The following is a 23163-nucleotide window of genomic DNA, read 5'->3' on the forward strand; positions in this document are numbered from 1 at the left end:
TCAATCCGTTCCATAATTTAATTCCACACACGGAAATGCTGTGGGTTTTCAGCGTTGTTCTCGCATATAAATGTTTTAGGTTTAATTTTCCTCTAAGATCATATTTCTCCTCTCTAATTGAGAAATACTTGATTAGATTTTTGGGTAACGAGTTATTATTAACTTTATACATTATTCTAGCGGTTTGAAAGTGTACTAAATCTGCGAATTTTAATATCTGTGATTTTAAAAATAAAGGGTTTGTATGTTCTCTATACTTGGCATTATGAATTATCCTCACAGATCTTTTTTGCAGTACAGTGAGTGAGTGAAGATTGCTTTTGTAATTATTTCCCCATATCTCCACACAATACGTTAGATATGGTAATACTAAGGAACAGTACAGAGTGTGGAGTGATTTTTGATCAAGAACATATTTTGCTTTATTCAATATAGAGATATTTCTCGCCACCTTTTGTTGTATATATTTAATATGAGATTTCCAACTCATTTTTTCATCCATTATAACCCCAAGGAATTTATATTCTTCCACTTTTTCAATATCCGTTCCATTAATTTGTATTTGGTCGTACGTGTCCTTTCTACTATTACCAAATAGCATTATTTTAGTTTTACTTAAATTCAGAGATAATCTATTCTTGTCAAACCATGACTTTAATATGACCATTTCATCCTTGACCTTTTTAATGAGTTCTTGTGTGCTTTCACCAGAACAGAAAGCGGTGGTATCATCGGCGAATAAGACCAATTTTAAGTTGTTAGTTACTTTGCAAATGTCGTTAATGTACAAGTTAAACAGTTTTGGTCCCAGTATGGACCCCTGTGGTACTCCACACGTATTGTGTAGACTCCCAGATGTATATTCTCCTAGCTTTACAAATTGTTTCCTCTTTGCTAGGTAGCTTTTAACCCAATTTAAGACTAAACCTCTAATTCCGTACCTTTCTAATTTTGAAATTAAAATAGTGTGATTAATTGTATCGAAGGCTTTTGTCAGATCCATGAATACTGCTGCTGCGCATCTTCTGTTGTCTATGGCAGTAGTGATTTCCTCCGTGATTTCCGTCAGTGCCATAGAAGTTGAAATGTTGGCTCTGTAACCATATTGACTACTTGCCAATAATTCATTCTTATTAATAAATTTGTCCAACCTATTATTAAATAGCTTCTCCACAATTTTCGAGAATTGTGGTAACAAAGAAACTGGTCGATAATTTGTAAATTGGTGTTTGTCTCCTTTTTTGAAAATTGGAACCACCTTGGCTGTTTTCATTTTGCTTGGAAATATTCCAGTCTGAAATGATAAGTTACTAATATATGTTAACGGGTCTGCGATCTCATTGATGACCCTTTTAATTGTTTCCATTTCGATTCCATGACAATCAGTTGATGTTTTTGCCTTAAAATGGTTAACAATGTCAGTGATCTCCTTTTTGGTTACAGCAGTGAGAAACATAGAATTAAGATTCCTATCAATAATATCAATCCCTTCATCAATTGTGTCTTGTTTTGGAATTTCCTCTTCCAGTTTTTGTCCAATAGTTACAAAATATTCATTAAACATTTCAGCTACCGCATTCATGTCATTCCTGTAAGTGTTTCCAACCATGAAATAGGGAGGATAGTCTGCTTTCTTAACGTTGTTCTTTATAATACTATTTAAGATGCCCCAAGTTGCTCTCATGTTATTTTTGTTCTTATTTAGTACGTGACTATAATATTCCCTCTTACACACTCTCAAGATAGTTGTCAACTTGTTTTTGTATGTCTTATACTTTTGTTCTGCTTCTTTAGTCTGTTGAATGATAAATGTCCTGTATAATGTGTTCTTCTTCTTACAGGCGTTTTTTAGTCCTTTTGTCATCCATGGCTGCTGGTTTTTCTTTTGCTTCTTGGGCTTTTCTTGCCAGGGACAGTTCTTATCGTAGAGCTCCATATAAGTACCAAGGAAGCTGTCATATGCCTCGTCCACATCTGTTGCACTGTAGACACTCTGTAGACACTCTCCCAACTTTGTTCTTACATGTATTAGCAAGCTAATACTATTAGCTGTTAACAGGGATGTTTTGTGATAAAAATACATTAAGAACACAGTTGGACTCAAGCAGTGCATTCACAACACACCAAGAAGGCCGCCACATTGTACGCAAACCGAGGCAAAATTGAAATGTTCTACGCTAACTGGCGTACGCTAATTATGTTTATAGTAGGAGGTAGATCTTGGTCATTGGTCATTTTCAAAGTAATTCGCAGGTTGAAAAAGTGTGGGCACACCTGTTTTAGATCATTTAATTAGCAGCGGCGGAGCTACGTGGTGGGCGATGGTGGCCACTCTCGGGCCACCCCACCAGTGGCAGAGCTACGTGGAGACATTTCAGGTACCAACTTATTGCCAGTAATTGTCTCACCTTTGCCACCCCCATGAAAAATTTCTGGCTCCGCCACTCTTAATTAGATTAAGCATTTTGTATTTCAGTGTGAAAGAGCTGTGAATCATTTCTTTGCAAGTAATTCCAGGCCTCCGATTTTCCCTCACATCTTTAGGACTTTTTTGCCAGGATGGTTGTGAAATGGGTTTTAAATTGTTTTCATTATGGTCTTAATAAAGTCTTAAATTTGACCTGTTGAAACCTGCAGAGACCTTGACGAGGCTAAAAGCTTTTAAGAAAGAAGCAGGCCATCTTGTAGAGAGGTGCCAGTTTCCTGTGTGTTTGGCCATGTTCCATTTTTGAGCTGCTCGTGATCAATATATGAGTTGCAAGGCTTTTTTTCTTTCATACTTTGTCCGTCCTGCCTTTGGGCCTCTTCATTCCTTGTGAGAACAGATGAACTATCCTACAAACTTTTGTTTGCATGTTTTATTTGTTTTGCACCACATCGCCCCCTACACAAAATAATCTGTTCATGGTGAATATCTTAAACCCAATCCCAGGTGTGAAGTGTGTTCATCTACGGTGTTTATTATACCGTATTTGCAGTGCTGTGCTGTGGACACGTTTGCAGTGAACACGCCGTATATCTGATTTATCCAGTATCCAGTTGTCCAATTGCGGTTTGAATTCATGTTTGTTTATATGTTCATGTCGACAGTAACCACCCTCATATATGTGTTGAGTAAATATTGTTAATTGTTCCTTATTTAATAATAAATGTTAGTGTAAAAACCACTCCAGTAATTTGCAGTTTAAGCTGTAATGTTAAAATGGACTGTTAAATCAATGTATTTGAGAAAATCTGCACTTTCAGAGAGTCTTCTTTTCCTGCAAGAATTATCCTTGTCCAAGTAATGATTCTTGCAACATTTTCAGACACTCTCCTTGGAAACCTTTAGCGCCAGTAGGCCAGTAGATAAGAATTTGCTGGTGTAAGGGATTGTGTTTCAGAAATGCTTCTTTCCTCAAGTCACGTTGCCGCACAACCTGAAGAGGACCAATAGTTCTGCAGACACGTAGGCGCGCCGCTATAAAAGCGGAGGTGTGCGCACAGGCTTCTTCATTCTAAGAAGGAGCGAGGAGGATCGCTATATCCACCGTTATACTCACCCTAACCACCACTGGGCTATCATGCTGCGAGTGAGGTGCCTCAGAGGAGGGAGCAGGGGGGCCGAGGCTGCCCATCTGATCGGAGCCATGGTTTGTATCTTGCTTTAAACATTCCTAAAGGAAATAGTTGAATTATAATGTCATCATCTACCTGAAGTAAAGCGCCTGATCTCGAGTGGTTTATTGCACTAGCGGCACTTTATTTACATTTACGTCATCAGTTAATGTCATTTTGGTTTTGGCTGTGACTATATATGTGGCCGTTTGAGCATGTCGCTGAGTGACGGAGAACAGCTGTGGTGCACAGATGCGCTCGCAAACTCAGTGACACTGGAGCTGAAGCTGAGCCAGCAAGACGCCATAAAGTTTAACTGCTGATAGATACGGACTCTTGTACTACTAACACATGTACTTTGGCACGGGTCCCGTTTTACCTAGCATTCATAAGCACGTCTCGAAAAACGTCATTTCACCCTCATGTCTCGCGAAGAATGTACGGACAACACTGAGGAAAATGGATTAGAGCTGCGGCAAGAACGTTTTAGGTTCAAATCTCAGTTGTGGAATTCTGCCTGGGTTTGTGTAGGTTCTGCACTAAAAAAAAAAAAAACCTTGGAAAAACCTACAAAAATGAGAGCAAGTGATCTCACGAAACATTTGATATAAATTCAATGTTAAAAAGTAATTTCCTTCAATGTAAATTTTGTACATTCTCACCATGCAAGTTATTTAGGTTAAGCCAACAACTTATATTACATTTAAATGTTAAAAGTGAGGGCGGCACGTTGGCCAACACAGTAACAGTCTGGAGATCGGGAAGACCTGGGTTCAATTCTCCCCTGGGCATTACTGTGTGGAGTTTGCATGTTCTCCGCGTGGGTTTTCTCCGGGTACTCCGGCTTCCTCCCACCTTCCAAAAACATGCAGGTGAGGTTAATTGGAGACTCTAAATTGTCCATAGGTATGAATGTGAGTGTGAATGGTTGTTTGTCTATATGTGCCCTGCGATTGGCTGGCGACCAGTCCAGGGTGTGCCCCGCCTGTCGCCCGAAGTCAGCTGGGATAGGCTCCAGCATGCCCCCGCGACCCTGGAGAGGAAGAAGCGGTATAGAAAATGGATGGATGGATGTTAAAAGTGAGTTGCTTTTTGACTTGATGTAAATAATTAAAAATGTTCATTTAAATTATTTTAAAAGAATATAATAAATTAAATGTGCAAAAAATACATCTTTGTTGAACACCTGTTTGAAGCAGTCTTAAAACAGTAGCTTGAAAGTGTCACATGTTAACAAATTGGAATGCTCTTACTGACCGCACGTTTGACGCAGCTGTCAACGCCAGGACAAAAAATGTCATCAGCAATTATCCTCCCTTTCTTCATATAACACCTTTGCCGTGTGAAACTTTAAAGTTATTCAACCAGCATGTTAATCGAGTTGTGAGAATAACTTGTGTATCGCTGTTAAGAGTCAACAATCTTCAGTGTCATTTGGCCCGACAGCGCCTATACTTTATCCTTTGAGACTGAAGACACCGTTAACATTGCAGTGACAATTAATTCATGTCTCTAAAACATTCAAAACTCAGTGTCTTAAAGTTTTAAGTCCCAAATGTAAAGTCCGCACACTTTTTAAAGTTCCCCAAGCTTAGCTAACATTTTGAACAGGTAGTCTCTGAACTTGGTTGACATTTAAATCACATTGAGAAGGAAGGTGATACCGGAAATGCAACCTGAAAACATGGACATAAAAAAAAATGGGTCCGAAATCTTTAAACCTCAACTTTCTACATGTTTTTGTACACACCTGCGCACAGCAGCCTGCTTTGTCTGTTTATTTTATGGCATATTTTTTTCGCTCGAGTCCCATCAGGACTTTTTGCACAAACTCAACAGTGAATTAAGTTTGTTCGGGTGCTTCAGGTTTACCAGGTATATCAGGTCGAATGGCGTGGCCACTCATTCAATCCACCGTATGCGCAAAGAACAGTTACAATTAGAAAATAAGTAAATGATAGACATTCAAGGACACTTTAGTCATGTATCGCAAACGTCAAGCCAAAATACTTCATACATCAAAAGCCTGCAAAGTCGCTGTGGACTGTGCACCAGCTTAATAAGCATTCTAGCTTCAATTTAGAAGAGTTAGCATGTAGCACGTTGGACATCTCATAAACACTGTTACACAAGTAGCGTTGCGCTGAAATGTGCTGATTCATTTACATGTCAAGATAACTAATTAGCTATTGTTAATAAAATATTGTTGCAACTCACCTTTGTCACAAACGGCTGCTCAACTCGTGTTCCCAAGGAACCCTTAGTTGCCCACGAAGATGCCTGATGTAAAACAATTGACAAAACTTTGACAAAAAAAACGTTTCTAAACCATACTGTATTATCCGGAAATTTACAGCGATTTGATCATGTTTTGCTACTTAAAGTAACATGCTCGAGTATGTATACGAAGTAAACTAAATACATTGGTACTGTTGGATAAAAAAAGGCGGGAAACGCTAGCTCGCCCTAGTTTATAGATTGCGTTACAAAAGACCCTCCAAGGACAGGTTCAAACACACGGCGGGAGTCCAGCAATGACTTAATGTTACAGTCACTGTCATATTATGTTTACTTTTAGGTACTTACCTGTGTTAAATGTGGTAGAGATGCCTCAGGCAGCCTAAAGCAGGACAACATTGACAACTTCTTTTTGTTGTTCTTCTTCTTCTGTAATTATCTATACAAGCATTCACAGCAACAAACCAGTTATGCCGTTATAAGTGGTAATCACACAAACATTGTGAATCTAGAAAAGTGCCTTGATTAAATGAAAAAATTCAAAAACTTTCATGTCCAGCTGCTGTTTTTTAAACTAGTTTCACCTAAATGTTTAGGCTCACCCATAAACAAGAGAGTTAGGCCATTTAGATTAAATGAACAAACCAATTTTTTGAACTAATCGTGAGGAAAAATACATTAAATTAACTTTTTTCAGTGTCCAGCACTGTCGTAGAATGAAGAGTCCAATTTGGTTAAAAGGTGTGAATGTGAATGTGACTCCTCCCCTGTGTGACCTTGAACAGGATAGGCGATATAGTAATTGAAAAGATAGGACCGAATATTGAGGACCATAATTTTCTACCTTGCATCCTGCAGGGTCACAGGTGAGCTGGAGCCTATTCCAGCTGACTTTGGGTGATATGTGGGGTACACCCTCAACTGGTCACCGGTCAGCCGAAGGGCACACATAGTGCAACCTATGCACAATTTACAGTCTGCAGTTAACTTTGGTTAACTGCAGACAGTTAACTAACTTGACAATAAAACTCTCTTGAATCTTGAATCTCTTGAACCTAACATGCATGTTTTTGGACAGCACCCATGGATTAAACTCACACGAGCACAGGGAGGATATGGAAAGTCCACCTAAAGAGGTCTGACATTCAAACCCAGAACCACTTGGCTAACCTAACCACACTTATAACATACCACAGCTTTTCAGAGCAATCCCCAGATTTGATTTTGTGATACATTACTATTTCAACATAGTCCCTAGGCATATAAGCACTACAGCCATCCCTCTCCACTTCGCGGCTCAAATTTCACAGCTTCACGCGATCATGTTTTTAAAAAAATATATTAAATAATAAATTGTGCTGTTTGGTGGTTGAGTATGACCTCCTATTAGTAAAAAATCTGCATATTTAAGCAAATTTTATGTATTTTTTTTTACTTAACATAAGCCTTTTCAAGCATAAAAATGGGTAAATGAACTAAAATACAAATATAAGGCATTCAGAAGACACATTAAAAATGCTGTGAGTAATATGTGGTATTCTACACTGGTCACTAGATGTCAGTAATATTACTGTAAGCTTCGGTGAGACACACACACTCCAGACTTGATCATCGGATCAACAGGCTTTTATTGCAGGTTTGAATTATCTCACAACAGGCGCAATAATCCATAATATAAATCCATAATGAAAGCACGGCCTGCTGTTGTAGCCGTAACCCACAACATGGTAAAACTCAACTCTGAACCCCCGGTCACTTCCTGTCCACGCATTTTAACACATTTATAGCAACGCACACCAATACGACTTTTATTTATGTCATATTTACTTCTATTATGTCTACTATATTGGGTAATGTGAGTGTAAAGGGAGCGTATCGGTGACTGTTGTGGTGTTATTTCATGTCTAAAGGGCTCTAATAATGATCAAACAAACTTATTTCGAAGGTCGTAAACAGGTTTTCTATGTTCTAACTATGAAAGTAGTCCATTATAAATAAGGAATTCTATTTTGCCAAAATTCATTATCACGATTGGGTCTGAAACCAATTAACCGCGATAAATGAGGGGTTACTGTATATGTGATTCTTAACGTGCTCTACTGTGTGTTTTCCCCCAGCTGGGCCGTGCAGCAACTGGATGGGTGCAGAGGGCTTTCCAGAGCACCTCCAGTGCTGCAGCTGCTCAAACACAGCCGGCGGTTGAAGACGACCATGTTACTGACCCTGCACAGCATGAGTGTCCTGTTAGCAGCTACAATGAATGGGACCCGCTTGAGGAGGTCATTGTGGGCCGTGCTGAAAATGCCCGTGTACCTCCCTTCACTGTGGAAGTAAAAGTAAGCTCTTTTTTTGGTGGCGTTAACTAAAATGCACTCATGGAGCAATTCATTAGGCACACATGCAAACTTAGATGTGATACAAGAGCTGTGTTGAGCGCTGCTATATTAACACCAGTGCCAACTTATGCCATCATAATAAACATGTTAAACTGAAAAAAAAAACATCACTGAAACTAAGTAAAATAATTTTACAGCTCCTTTTATTTATGTTGTGGCTGGCGAATGTAGACTCTGGGCAAAATGAGACTGAAATGTCCTTTCCTGTCAGGCTAACACATATGAGAAGTACTGGTCCTTCTACCAGAAGTACGGGGGCCAATCTTTTCCTGCGGACCACTTAAAAAAAGCTGTTGCTGAGATTGAAGAAATGTGCAATATTCTGCGTCATGAGGGCGTCAACGTGAGGAGGCCAGAGCCTATTGATTGGTCCATGGAATATAAAACTCCGGACTTCCAGTCATCAGGTAAGGAAACATCTCAGATGTTTAATTTGCCAGTGTGTAAGACTAGTTGGTGTTTTGTTTTGTAGGCATGTATGCTGCCATGCCCCGAGATATCCTTATGGTGGTGGGGAATGAGATCATCGAGGCTCCAATGGCGTGGAGGGCTCGCTTCTTTGAGTACAGAGCATACCGACCTTTGATCAAGGAGTATTTCAAAAAAGGTGCTAAATGGACCACTGCTCCAAAACCTACTATGGCTGATGACCTGTACGACCAGGTGAGCTCTTATTTTGGCACAGAACCAACTTTCATTCTCATATAATCTGAATGACTCTGAATTTGATCTGCTGACTTTCTTTAGGACTACCCAATCCGCACAGTGGAGGACAGACACAAGCTGGCCGCGCAGGGTAAATTTGTGACCACGGAGCATGAGCCCTGCTTTGACGCCGCTGATTTTATCCGTGCTGGGAAGGACCTCTTTGTCCAGAGAAGTCAGGTAGAGTATGGATATGGACACACCTCAAGTAACTTTACTCCTCTATCGAAGACCTCGATTGCATGAAGTCATGCGAGTTCATTGCAGTGTGATGTGCAATACGTTGATGTGAAGATTAGATCAGAGCAACGGTTTGCTACTGTTGAACTTCAGCCTTTCACTATAAATCAAAGTCTGTTTGTGTATAATTACTTGCATCAATAAATATGTATCATATCAGGAAAAGTAAAGTAAGTGATTTATTATAAAACTTCACAACTGAAATCACATTTTGGCTCGCTAGCATTTACTGCAAAATATACTGATTTGCAATCATTTGTGCACCATTGGACAATTTAAAAAAGGCAAGCCAGTATCACCCATGAATACAATTTTCATATTCTTACAAATTCCTTCCCAATTTAATCTGTGTGAAACATCAAATCCTCTCCCTAATGCCACTGTCATTACTGAGCACATTCACTCATCTTTATCCCCCAGGTTACAAACTACATGGGAATTGAGTGGATGCGCCGTCACTTGGCCCCAGAATACAAGATCCACATCATCTCATTCAAAGACCCTAATCCCATGCACATTGATGCTACTTTCAACATCATTGGACCAGGGCTGGTACTCTCAAACCCTGATCGCCCATGTCGCCAGGTAACACACACAACCACACAACCGTTCCTTCTGCGCATCACTAATAATGGAACAACGTCTTTTTTGTCAGATTGACATGTTCAAGAAGGCCGGCTGGACTGTTGTGAAACCTCCAACACCTCTGATTCCTGATGGTAACTAAATGCTACTTGTCTTACAGAACAAAATACATTTTACATTCCCTAATAAATTCGTTTGTGTGTGTGTGTGTGTGTGTGTCTAGACCACCCTCTCTGGATGTCATCCAAATGGTTGTCTATGAACGTTCTGATGCTGGATGAGAAGCGCGTCATGGTCGATGCCAATGAAGCCACCATTCACAAAATGTTTGAGAACCTCGGTGAGTATCCGAGCTAGTGTCAATATACTGATGAGCCCATTCACCTATGACTAATATGTCATAATGTTGGACTGCTTTTTTTTAAATGCAGGTATAAAGACCATAAAGGTGAACATTCGCCATGCCAACTCGCTGGGTGGCGGCTTCCACTGCTGGACAACTGACGTCCGCCGCCGTGGTACACTGCAGTCCTACTTCCACTAGCCTTGCCAGAAACAGGCAGTTTTTATTGAGCTTTAAAAGATTAAAGCCTTTATCCGGAATTTTAATTTCACTTCAGATTTTGGTTCTATTACCTAGTGTGTCTAACCACGTTAGATTAACAACCGTGTATACATCTTTTATTTACGACACAATTGCGTGTGGGTGTCAAATGAGTGTTGGCGCCAAAGTTGTCCGGATTGGGTCTTTATTTCCTTGATGAACACAAATGTATTGTTTGGTTTGACATTGGTGTGCATTACATTGCCTTTGCAGACAGCTTTGTTTTGATATACACTAACCCAATACTTTATTAGGTACACCTTAATGTGATTTCACACATTGCCTCTCCCTATACATAGATAATGATTCTCAAAGCAGTACAGTAACCAATATTGAGAAGGGTATTGATTTGACCAACTTGTGCTTTTGAGGTTATAGTTTGTGTTGGTGCTGATAACCTTATTGCAAAGTTGATGCATTGCGTTGTGTACCTAATAAAGTGTCCACTAGGTGTATGTGCTTAGTAGCAACGAATGAACATCACAATCACGTCCCTTCAATCAATAATCTCAATATTAACTGCATTTCTGGCCTGGCTATTGTTTTTAATCATCATGAGGACAAGGTACAGTTTGGTATGTGAATGTCATCAAACTAGGGCACAGGAGGAAAGGAACTGTCTCCTTTTCAGAAACCACACTTCTGTCTTTTTCCAAAGTATTTATATATCTTAAGAAATGTCTTAAAGTTGTTATGTAGGTCATTAAACATGAATAATTCCTGTCCACTGGAACATTACAGTATTTTGTAAAGATTTTAATGGATTGGACAAAGTTCTATTTATATTTGTCATTTTTTTCTTTATTGGATTTCCCGACAATTCATGTTTTTATATATTTACAGTCCATATCAAATATTATATACCTTTTACCTCTGCTGTTTTCTCTTGTTGCAAAACTGGGCCAGTTACGTGCCGCAAGTCATTCTCACTACTTGGCTGTTTTTGTTTGCACAGCAGAAACGCCTACAGAATGAGGAGAGAAATTAGTTATTTTATAATTCCTTTGTTGCGTTTGCAGTAGGATACAGTAAAAGCGCGTGCATGTGTTTTTGCCTCCTGATGTCTGCCGCCGCTGGACGGCAGTTATGAGGAAAGCAAGTGCCGTTTTGTAATGTGCAGCATTAATAAATGTAATTAAAAAGACTTGTTTGTCATTTTGTGAGTCAGTTTGTCAGCGCTATTGGTGTGAAAAATCTATGACATTGTTGGGAAACACACAAGTCAAATAACTTCATTTGTAAAATGTAACAGTTGACCTACTCTAAGCCAAAAGGATGAACCTGATGTACCAAAGAAGGAATATTAAATGACATTACCTCTGTGGAAGCCCATTGGAATCTATTTACATACAAGATAATTTAATATGTTTATTGTTGTGGTTGTAGTTTACAATTGTGTAGAACTGCACTGAGTACCTTCCTACAGATTTATGTACCAAAGGGTTATTCCTGAATACATCATAGCCATTCAATTTCATATAATAATGTGACATGTTCTCCCAACCTGCACATATCTTTACAGGGATATTCTATTCTACTGTAAGTATATTTTGAAATTGTTAGTTGTGGGAAATCATTATTGATGTGCTGTTTACAAAAAAAAAACACAATTTCTGCAACGCAAACAATATTGAAGTACAGGAACCAATAACAATTGTTACCTTTCGTTTATACTGCTGTCACACGTGTTAATTAGCGAAATAATTATTATCGCTGACATGTTTTGTGAGTGCAAGGTTTTATTTGCAACTATTTTTCACGAACTTAACATTGTACCGTTATGGACATGTGGCAGTGACTGGACACTGCAAAAAAAATAAGCAAGTTGCTAAATTTTGACTCCTTTGTCAGGTCTCCAGTCAGCAGGTTCGGAGGGTTATTCCAGAATTGGAGGACATTTTACGTCCCAGCCATACAATCAGTGGCTGTATCAATCAGTAGCTATGGGCCAGATGGGCAATTTCCCAAGGGCAGCATTCTCTTGGGGGTGCTGCGAGGGCAAAATTTTTTAAAAATCCCATTCATTTCTGTTCAGTTCTCATTTCCTCATTAAGTCGGGATGTGTGGCAGATGGGTGCTTCTACATGCAGGATACCCGTGCCCCCCATGCTGCTCAGACATCATCAAACAGCCACCACATGACATGTATCAAAGCAAACCGGGGGTTTCCATCCAGTTTGTGTTAAAACTTTTGCTTGTTTATTATATTGTATTTGATATATTTTGCGGCAATGTATGCTGTATTTCGAAGCCAAAATGTCCTCCAATTCTGGAATGAGCCAGTACTGTTATCAAAGCGCTCTTGTTTAGTCATACTTGTGAGGGTAAAAGGTCAGCCATAGTGGAGGGAGGAGGGTTTAAGTATCTCAGAAGCACAGAAGTACTTTGGTACCTTGCTGTAAATAGTTATTTATTATGTAGCTAGTAAAAGACAAGGTCATTGCTTTGTGTTTCCATTACATAATCATAATAATTAAGGCAGGACACTGCAAACGTAGGTTTATTGATGATGGTGATGGAGAATAAATATATGTATATGTGTATTTTGGTGATATAGAATGTTGCACATTATGACTAGTTAAATTACCATCATGACAAAACCTTATATATATATGTGATACCCAGTAAGGTTCAATGAAGTCATTACTGCATGACATTAAAAGGTTGCATGCATTTGATTGTTGCATGCTGCTGACATCTACTTGTAAAATGTAGCCACTACACCTCCGGATATAAATGAGAATCATATCATTAAAACATTATCAGTGAACAAATCTAGATGGGACTAAAAAGTTTTGGTTTTTTTGGGTACTTCTGGCTTTTTCCCACATCCCAAAAACATGCAAGTTAGGTTAATTAGAGACTCTAAATTGTCCATAGATATGAATGTGAGTGGGAATGGTTGTTTGTATATATGTGGTTGGCTGAAGACCAGTCCAGGGTGCACCCCACCTCTCTCTTAAAGTCATCTGGGATAGACTTCAGCTCACCTGTGACCATGAACAGGATATGTGGTATAAAATGAATGAATGACTGAATGTACAGTATGCTGTGGTCAGTGTAACCGAAAGCTAATCACAGATATGGATCTCTTTACTGCAGATAAGCAAGATTAGACAGATTATTTATATTCAGGGATCTTACACAAGATGGCTGAGGTTGCTGGTCAAAGGTCAAACCCTACCTGTACACGTTTCTTTTCAATGCTCTACTGTTCACCATCATTCAATCCATTCTGAAGGGATTGTGTTTGTAAAAATCATAGAGCTTACTCACAGTTACTATTTCTATTCTAAAAAGGGAACAAAAATACCTGATCTTTATTTGGCACCCTCTGCTTGGGTAACAATCGCAGTGGTACGGCGCCAAAAGGGCGGTGGACACACTAGACATAGTACACAGATGATTGCATTGATTAAGGGACACGTCCAGATCGGGCAGTGTGAAAGAAAAGAAAACTACTTAAAAATGATGTTCCCCATTATTAATCATTCCATAGATTTCAAGCAATATGGGAAAGAAAAGGAATCTAGCGTCAAATATTGCAATGCATTGGACAAGGCATGAAAACATTCAATAATTCACAAAAACTTTCATCCTGTGGAGAAATTTGTGGCTAATTCAGATGACAGCCGGGATTGTGCTGGTAAAGGCATAATGAGAAAGGTTTCTGCCAGGCAAATTTATCGAATCAAGAGAGCACCTGCTAAAAAGCCATTACAAAGCAGCAAACAGGTATTTGAAGTTGCTGGTGCCTCTGAAGTCCCATGAACCTCAAGGTGTAAGACCCTCCAGAGGCTTGCAGTTATGCATCAACCTACTATTTGGCCACCCCTAACCAATACTCACAAGCAGAAACGGTTGCAGTTGGCCAACAAATAAATGAAGATTACTTTTCAAACAACAATCCTGTTTACTGATGAGGGCCGTGCAAGCTTGGGTGGCCCGGATGGATGAAGCAGAGTATGATGTAGTAGAATATGGCCAGCATATCTCAACAAAGCTGTGTCAGCAAGGGGGTGGCTGAGTCATGTTTTGGATCAGAATCATTGGGAGAGAGCTGGTAGTCCCTTTATGGTCATTGAAGGGGTGAAAATGACCTCAGCAAAGTATGGAGAGTTTCTGACTGACCACTTTTTTCCATGGTACAATATGAAGAACCGTACCTTCTGTAGTAAAATGACCTTCATGCATGACAATGCGCTATCTCCTGATGCAAAGAATACCTACATCTCTGTCATTGGCTTTTATGGGCATAAAAGGAGAGAATCTCGTGGCTTTTTGTCCCCTGACCTCAAATCAATTGAGAATCTATGGAGCATCGTCAAGCAAAATATCTATGAGCGTGGGAGGCAGATCACAACAAAACAGCAGCTGTGTTCAATAAATGACCATTTTCGGTGCATAACAACCAGTGAAATGCTTTGAAACTGTTTTCCATAATAATGTGGAACAGTGCATTTTAAGTTATTTTTTTTTTAACAAAGACTGTTATCATTGGGAGGTTTGTTCAACAATATTCATATTGCACTCTAAAGGTTGATGATTGAAAATGATGATGACTGTAATTTATACTGACTATTTCGCAAAATCAGAGAAAAATATCATTTGTATAATAATTTGGAAAGCAGGGTAGTTCCCCCCATATTGTGATTCACACCAAAATAATAATCCTGAATTTTGATATTTTGTAGAACCTGTTGAAAATTTGTCCTGTATTTTTTTTCCCCCAAGTGCTTTGACCATTTTTTGCGCAGTTATATGCAATGTTAAATGTTATCCTTTAGAAAATTCCTGGATCCAGATGATGATTCGGATCACCCTCAAAATTTAACCAGTTCTTCAATATCCCATTTCCAACAATTCCTGAAAATTTCATCCAAATTCATTCACAACTTTTCAAGTTATTTTGAATACAAACAGACAAACAAATCGATAAACGCTGGCAAAAACATAACCTTTCCAGACCTTGCTGTGACAGCACGTTTCCAAAACAGCTTGCTAGCAGCGGACACAGACACATCCCGACTATGCACGGCACTCTGACATTCTGTGCAAGCATGCGGCCTATTTGAGTGCCTCACCTTCATCACAATGTGGCCTGGATCGGCCATGGACGGGGTGAACGCGATCAGGTTGCAGCTGTGGCCTGTGACAAGGCCTGTGCATCCTAATCTCATGGCGCAGTCTCACTTCAGGATTGGGGGGTGAGCGAGAGTGCGTCAAAGTTAGTGAAGAAGTCACTCAGCTTCTTTCTTATTCACAGCTGTTGTGTATAACCTAATTTTGCGAATGCTTTGGCACATGAATTGTTTGTTTATACAGCTGCCTAACTGCCTGAATCTAGTCTGCGGCTTCAGAAACTGTTTGATAACATAAGTGACTGGGATCCATTCCTGAGGCCTGTACTGCAAAAATGGCTCAACACACCTGGGTTTTATGCTCATGATGCAGCTCAACAAAACTTAAACTCCCCAGAGTTACACGGTATTGCAACAGTGTTTACCAACTTACTATGTCAAGTCCAGATCTCGACTTTGTGCTCAGTGCGTGTTCACATATAAGGGGGCGTTTGATGTCATATTGTTCTACTTCCATGTAAAAATTTAATAATCCTCGCTGGTGTATTTTGCACAAGAAGAGCAAGTAATTACTATGGAGCGAATCCCAATTCTACCGCTCCTTACCCCTAGGTTTCGCACGTTCACGAGAATCAAGTGGTGTCCCAATTCTCCTTAAACCGAGGTGTAAGGGGTAAGTGCTAAGGGTTATGTACCCCTTGAAAACAAGTATGGCCGCTGACCACACTTGAAACAAAGGGGTAGGCGGAGCTACAACACCCGCTGAGAAGATGGAAGCGCAGAGACCCAAAGGAACATATAAATGTAAGTAATTACACATAATTATTGAGTTTCACAGAAACGTCGCTCATGGTTTATTATATATTCAATCATTTGCCACTCCACGTAAATATTCGCCATGTTTTGAATTGTTGGTTTTCGCGAGTTACAACTAGCCGGCTAACACCGATATCTGACTTCACTGCAATCTACTGCATTTAATAAATGATTAGACAATGATTCGATAGCGACCACATTAACCTGTTCATTGTAAGTTGTATTTCAAAATAAATGGCTTGCCAGCGAGGGGAATCTACATTACTGAACTGGCCAAGAGAGTGCCATGTTTGTGTCCGACTAAAGCACCCCCTTTCTAGGCCACGGCGTGTGGGTATCCCCTGCTCTACACTCCCGAGCTCTGTGGCAGCGCGGAGGCTGCTTGGATGCACCTTGCCTGCCCATGGCAGGTGGTTAGCCCGGCTCCAGAGTGTACAGTGATGTTGGCGTTTTCTAATCTAATCATTCAATGCAGCACATCGTAGTGAAGTCTGTTTGTTGTGAATCATAGCCACCCTAGTGCACCAACAATTGTCATGGTGCGGCATGTTTACTGTATTCAGCATACAGTATGGATGGTTAGGAAGTGAGCTGAATAAAAGATGTAAACAACATGGCCATATGTGGACAGCACACCACATTATCAAAGTTTATTCAACTTTTGGAATCTACCGTTGTCCCATATATTTTTTTTTTACCATCACTCTATATTTGTTTTGAGCACACTATTACTATCCTACTATTACTATTATTGTTGTATTTACAATGAGTTAATAGTTAGCTAATAGTTAATAGCTCATCATTCATGCACATGCGTCATTCCTGCAGGAGATGCTGAGTCAAGTGAAGTCAGCTGCTACAAAAAACAGCAGTCCAGTACCTTTCAAAAGCTGCAATCTCAATATGGAAAAGTCAAATACAACAAAATGCAATCATGGACTTTCTTACAAAACAATCAGAGAGAACATCAACTACATGAGGAGAGCGAGGCCAAAACAGGGAGGTTTTTAAACCTTGAAATGATGCTTGATAAGGTTTATACGTTGGTTGATGACTTTTGTTATATTGTTATTTCTATTTCATATGTATATTTGATACATTTTCTATTTTTATAAATGTTGTTACAGTGCTGGTTGTAAGCTGTTTATTACAATTGTCTGTTGTTTTGCAATAAATGTCACAGATTGTACAAATGTGTGCAATGTGTGCAAAAAAAAAAGGTGTTGTGATGTAGCTTTGTAACATTGAAATAATGTACACATGTATGCACCTTACTTTATGGAAGGAAACATTTATTATAAACCATTTAATTATCTCATCTGCCTATGTCACAGCCAGAAAGTGGTGAAGGGTGATGACGTAATAAGAATCAAGTGGTGTCCCATTTCTTAGTGGCTTCTTCCCCTTGGCCCTAGGTTTTAAGGGGTAGCGAAAGGGGTAAGACGAAGGGAAAGGGCTAAGGGGTGCAATTGAGATACAACCTTAGACTAGGGCTAAGGGGTAGAATTGGGATTCAGCCTTGGACTCTAACAGACCTCACTAACCCACTAAGCTCACTTCGCAGTACACCCCTCTGAACTGTATTTGGGAAACGAGCAGCACGAGCAGTTACATACATACACAAAATGAAACCTTTACAAACTTAGATGCTCAGAAGCCACAACAGTCCCTCTACATTCTGACATGTTCTATTTGTCTTTGTCATGTCAATGACAAAGACAAAACATTAGAAACACTGATGCAGTGCAGTACAGTTCAAATTAAACAGTCATACTAAACAGTCATACTTCTTCAAGCTTTCTCTTTTTCAACGTGGTCGGATTGCCGAGCTGCATAAACCTGAGTCAGAGGAGGTTGCACTTGCACTGGCCTGTCTTCTGCCGCTAGTATCTCCATTGCCTGAGGTGCGTGAAACAGGGATATCCTGAACTCCAGCTTGTTTCTGATTCCTTGGACGGTTCTGGCCCTTGCTTTTGGTTCCTTCATATCATCTTGGGGTACCCACATTTCCCACTTGGACATGGCCTACCATGCTTCCACAACCAGTCTCTTAACCACGTCCATTTGCACTCTGAAGCCCTCTAGACTAATGTTAGTTGGGGATAGCAGTTGAACGATGTCGCAACCTTCTTCCGCCTTCTTGATTGCAGATATAAGACTGTCTTCCATAAATCTTTCCAAGAAGTGAGCCTGTGCATACCTCTCAGTTTCAGTGTACTTTGCATTTATTTCCTCCATTACGTCTTCCAAGTGCCTCGTGAGTGCTGTGGTTTTCTTTTCATCAGCTGTCTCAGCTTCAAAAAGCCCAATGTCGCAATTCTCTTTTGCTTCCATTGCTTTATACTGGTCCTCATAGATTCTGGTAATCTCCACTCAGATATCATTTTTCGTCATCTTGTCTGCTTTTCTCTAAATATGGTTGGCTCTAAAAATTTGACTCCCTTTGTGAAGGAGTCTTTAGCAGTAGCCCACTGCTTCTTGAGCACCTTTAGTTCTGAAGGTGGATCCTCTATTTTGCTGGCTCTTGGATCATCTGTTTGACTAGGAGCATTAAGGTTAAGGCTGTTCTTCACCCAACTGCAACTGGTTATCAACTGCCAAGTTCTTTTGGACTTTATGCCAGCCTGCACTTGAAAAGGCCGAAGAAATCGTTGAGGACGCTTTATCAACTCAACTCCAGTAGATTTTCTAGGGTTTTATTTCACACTTCAACGATTTACAGGAGCACAGGTTAGGATGATAACCTTCGAATCAAAGAGGAATAGCATCAAATTACTACTTATGTCTACACAGTTTGTAACTTAGGAACAAAAGTAGTTGTTACATGCCAAGGGTTTCCGTTACATGTAATGGATCGTGGCGGGCCGCCACGGATCAGTAAAAGCCGCCACCCCTTGGAAATGAGTTGTTTTTTTAAAATGTGAAAACAATGTTAAGTAATACAGTATATGGATGGACATACAGTATATGCTATAACAGGGGTGCCGATTACGGTGATCGCAAAGATAGTGTGGGTTGCATGTCACCTGCATCTTTACTGTCACTTCATAAATATCATATGACATCAGTCAGCTGACATCAAAACTCGAGTGTGGGAGGAGTTCGGTGAGGCAATGGAGCACGACTTTCTGTCGACCTTGAAGAGGTTCTGGCAAACCGGCCAACGCCTCAGAAAGGGGAAGCAGTGCCCGGTCCACACTGTTTACAGTGGGGACGGGGGCCTGCTGACCTCAACTAAGGATATAGTCGACCGGTGAAAGGAATACTTTGAGGCCCTTCTCAATCCCACTGACATACCTTACATAAAGGAAGCAGAGTCAGAGGACACAAACGCAGACAGTTCCATCACCATGGCTGAGGTATCTGGGGTAGTCAAAACGGTCCCCAGTGGCAAAGCTCCGGGGGTGGAAGAGTTTCGCCCTGAATGCTTCAAGGCTTTGGATGTTGAGGGACTGTTTTGGCTGAGACGTCTCTTCAACATTGCGAGGAAGTAAGGAACAGTACCTCTGGATTGGCAGACCGAGGTGGCGGTCCTTCTTTTCAAGAAGGGTGACCGGAGGGTGTGTTCAACTATAGGGGGATCACACTCCTCAGCCTCCCTGGGAAAGTCTATTCCAGGGTGCTGGAAAGAAGGGTCGGACCATTAGTCGAACCTCGACTACAGGAGGTGCAATATGGTTTTCGTCCCGGTCGCGGAACACTGGACCAGCTCCACACCCTTGCAAGAGTACTGGATGGTACCTGGGAGTACCCAACCGGTCTGCATGTGCTTTGTGGACTTGGAAAAGGCATTCGACTGTGCTCCGCGAGTACGGAATTGGTGGCACACTACTACGTGCCATTTGGTCCCTGTACAACCAGAGCAGGAGCCTGGTTTGCATCGCCAGCAGTAAGTCGAGCCTGTTTCCGGTTAACGTTGGCCTCTGCCAAGGCTGCCCTTTGTCTCAGATTCTTCATAATTTTCATGGACAGAATTTATAGTTGCAGTCAGCACTTGGGACTAGTCTAATGGATGTTCAAGTCTGTTAAAAACAAATTACATTACAAAGCCACTTTTTAAAAAAAATACATCTGCCACAATAATGTCTTGAATTTAAATGAAAATAGCTCAAGATGAGGGCTTTTCCCGGCCATTTTTAGGTGAGATTGTTAATTGGCGGCTGTAAATTGTCCACAGGTATGAATGTGAGTGTGAATGGTTGTTTGTCTATATGTGCCCTGCGATTGGCTGGCAACCAGTCCAGGGTGTACCCTGCCTATCGCCCAAAGTCAGCTGGGATAGGCTCCAGCATGCCCCCGCGACCCTAATGAGGAGAAGCGGAATAGAAGATGGATGGACAGTAGTCAGTATCAAGCACCGTCAAAAGTTTAAAACCATCCAAAACTACTAAAGAACTATCTATTATTATGTTATCAAATTTAATACATACTGGAAGATTGAATGCATTATTATTTTCAATTAGATTATTATTTTGCTGTCAACCTAAATATATGGCATGCTGCGACAAATGCATGTCTATTATTATGGATTTGTTTGGAACACATACAGGCAGTATAGGAGCAATATTTATGTTCTCATGACTGTAGATGATAATATTGATTTAGAAATGTGTTGATTCTTTACACAGGATGAGGATGCTTCACTCACAGCTTTGAATAGTAACGGGTTAAAAGCATCTATTGTAAGCTGAACAACAGATGGATCATGACCAGGAACTGCATGTAAAAAAAAAACAAAGATAAAGCAAGAACATCGCGTACAGACAATACAAGATACAACAGAGTAGCTACAGAATGCAACGTTTAGATTTTCTGTGTTGTGTCTACACATTTGCTAAAGCGGATCCACTGACCGAGTGAAATTATTGCCACAAAAAAACCCTACTAAAGTCATGTTGTAGTACAGTTGAGAAAAAGGTTGTAAGAATAAGCCATAAAGCTACAGGTCATGTTTGAGCAAAAAAAAAGTCATAATATTACAAGTCGGTGTCAAATTCCCCACAAAAATCTGACAGTCATTGTAGTTCTTTTTCTCAGGAACAGACACAAACATTTGCAGAATCACATTCAAACGGTTCATATTAATGACGTGAGAAAATATTGAGTATTTAAATTGTTGTCAAACTTAAACTAAAGTGTAACTTGACAACATACTCATCTTAATGCAGTTATACAACTATATTAGTAGACTTTATTAATATTATTATTATTAGAATATTAGACTTTATTATTTTTTTAAAAATACAGGGAAATTCAGGTACAGTGGCATTTTTTCCTGTAAAATTATTACTTTATTGCTGTATAATCTCCAAATTATCTTCTTTATATGACTACATTACTATCTGACTCATATTATATTATGACTTATATTAAGTTTTTTTTCCTCAGTGTGACCCTTACATGTATTTTACTTTTTTGTGCACAGTATTACCAAACAATGTATTTCTTGTACACACTATGCAGCCAAGAAACAACATATTTCAGCAAATCATCCAATTAAAAACGACAGAATAATACTGTCAGATAAATAACTGTCAATTTGATTTTTATAATGTAAATAAAGCTTTGTAAAAGCTTTTCGTATACACTATACACCTACATGACTATCTGGAAATCTCAAGCCACTTCTTCAGTTTTCAGTCAGGAATACATGTTGAGAAAAAAGTAGAAAAACATTACAATTACATTATAGAAAATACATCATTAGAATTTTCTATTCCAACATTTCAAAAGGCAGTGAATTCTCTAAATTGTATCACCCTTTACTGTAGGAAATTTATTCTTTGGCGCCCTCTAGTGTGAAATATGCAACCATCCAATGGTGAGGACTGAAAAGGTTCCATTCAAAAAAAGTGACTCAATTATAGCTTGGAATCAAATAGCTTGCAAATAACCATTCAGAGAGTACACCCTGAAACCTGAAGCTATTTCGGACCTATCAAGATTTTGCAGAATCAATGATGTGATGTTTAGCTTGTGAATTAAACAGTGCAAATGTAATTATGTAAAAGACAAAATGTGTACAAACAGCTGCACTGTGAAATATACATACTTATCATCATTTAAAAAATAAGTGTAGACTTTAATTCTAAAAAAAATACAATTAAGGTAAATGTTTTGAAGGTTCAGTGAGTTTAGTTGGTAGTACAAATACTGTACTATTATTATCACTCTAATCAGGTGCTGCTGTCATGTTGATTCACACAACAAAAGTCACACTCATGCAAACATACTCACACAGCATGAAGACTCTCCTAAAACGGCCCAGCTGAGGGTTGTGGCAGCACAAAGTAAAATGATGCTAAGTGAAAGTCAAACACACAAATGGCCACAGTGCAAACACAGCAACAGTAAACATGACATTTCTTCATGAATAATTCAGCTTGTGTACCAAAAATCATAAAAAACACTGAGCATCGTTCATCTGTGTATACACTGATGTCTTTGTGGTGCAGTCAAACTGCCATGCACTAGTTTGATTTATAGAGAAATAATATACAAACACAAGGAATTAACATCACATTTTGCAGATCGGAAATCAATATTATAATTTACACAAGTACAAATATTAATAGTGCTTTATATTACAACCACAAAAATAAAAATTATGTTAAATGAATACATCACTGAAAAAAAGTGAGCATTGTTATCTTTGAAAATGCAAAATGTTGGATCTCAGTGGATACACCCAATGTTGCAGCTTGTGAGTGTATACAAGTATACCAGAGATTTTGGACTACATTAACTCTACAGCTATATAATTTGCTGCATTACCATATGTAGTACATTAGAATTACTGCATTTTTAAATATTTAACTTGTTTGCATTTTCTCAATTCTGCATTAGTCGATGTAGAAGTGGTTTGTGTATTGTATCTAATTGAAATGTTTCTAATATATCT

At 39.4% G+C, this 23163-nt stretch overlaps 1 protein-coding gene across 1 annotated transcript; it reads left to right on the forward strand.

The window, feature by feature from the left end:
* Positions 1-3478: 3478 nt before the first annotated feature.
* Positions 3479-11520, forward strand: gatm (glycine amidinotransferase (L-arginine:glycine amidinotransferase)). The gene is made up of 9 exons (XM_054772014.1): positions 3479-3632; positions 7953-8171; positions 8443-8638; positions 8704-8894; positions 8979-9116; positions 9597-9761; positions 9832-9895; positions 9985-10101; positions 10193-11520. The coding sequence occupies exons 1-9, from the start codon at positions 3564-3566 to the stop codon at positions 10303-10305; spliced, it is 1272 nt and encodes a 423-aa protein (XP_054627989.1). The 5' UTR covers positions 3479-3563; the 3' UTR covers positions 10306-11520.
* The last annotated feature ends 11643 nt before the right edge of the window (positions 11521-23163 follow it).

The sequence above is a fragment of the Dunckerocampus dactyliophorus genome, chromosome 3 (assembly GCF_027744805.1).
Source record: "Dunckerocampus dactyliophorus isolate RoL2022-P2 chromosome 3, RoL_Ddac_1.1, whole genome shotgun sequence".
Taxonomy (NCBI): Eukaryota; Metazoa; Chordata; class Actinopteri; order Syngnathiformes; family Syngnathidae; genus Dunckerocampus; species Dunckerocampus dactyliophorus.

What these genes read in the sequence shown, in the direction of transcription:
- gatm (XM_054772014.1), top strand. Translation starts at nt 3,564, where the DNA reads ATGCTGCGAGTGAGGTGCCTCAGAGGAGGGAGCAGGGGGGCCGAGGCT. An exon ending in TCTTTGTCCAGAGAAGTCAG is followed by an intron (nt 9,117 to 9,596) that starts GTAGAGTATGGA and finishes TTTATCCCCCAG; the next exon opens with GTTACAAACTACATGGGAAT. An exon ending in AACACCTCTGATTCCTGATG is followed by an intron (nt 9,896 to 9,984) that starts GTAACTAAATGC and finishes GTGTGTGTCTAG; the next exon opens with ACCACCCTCTCTGGATGTCA.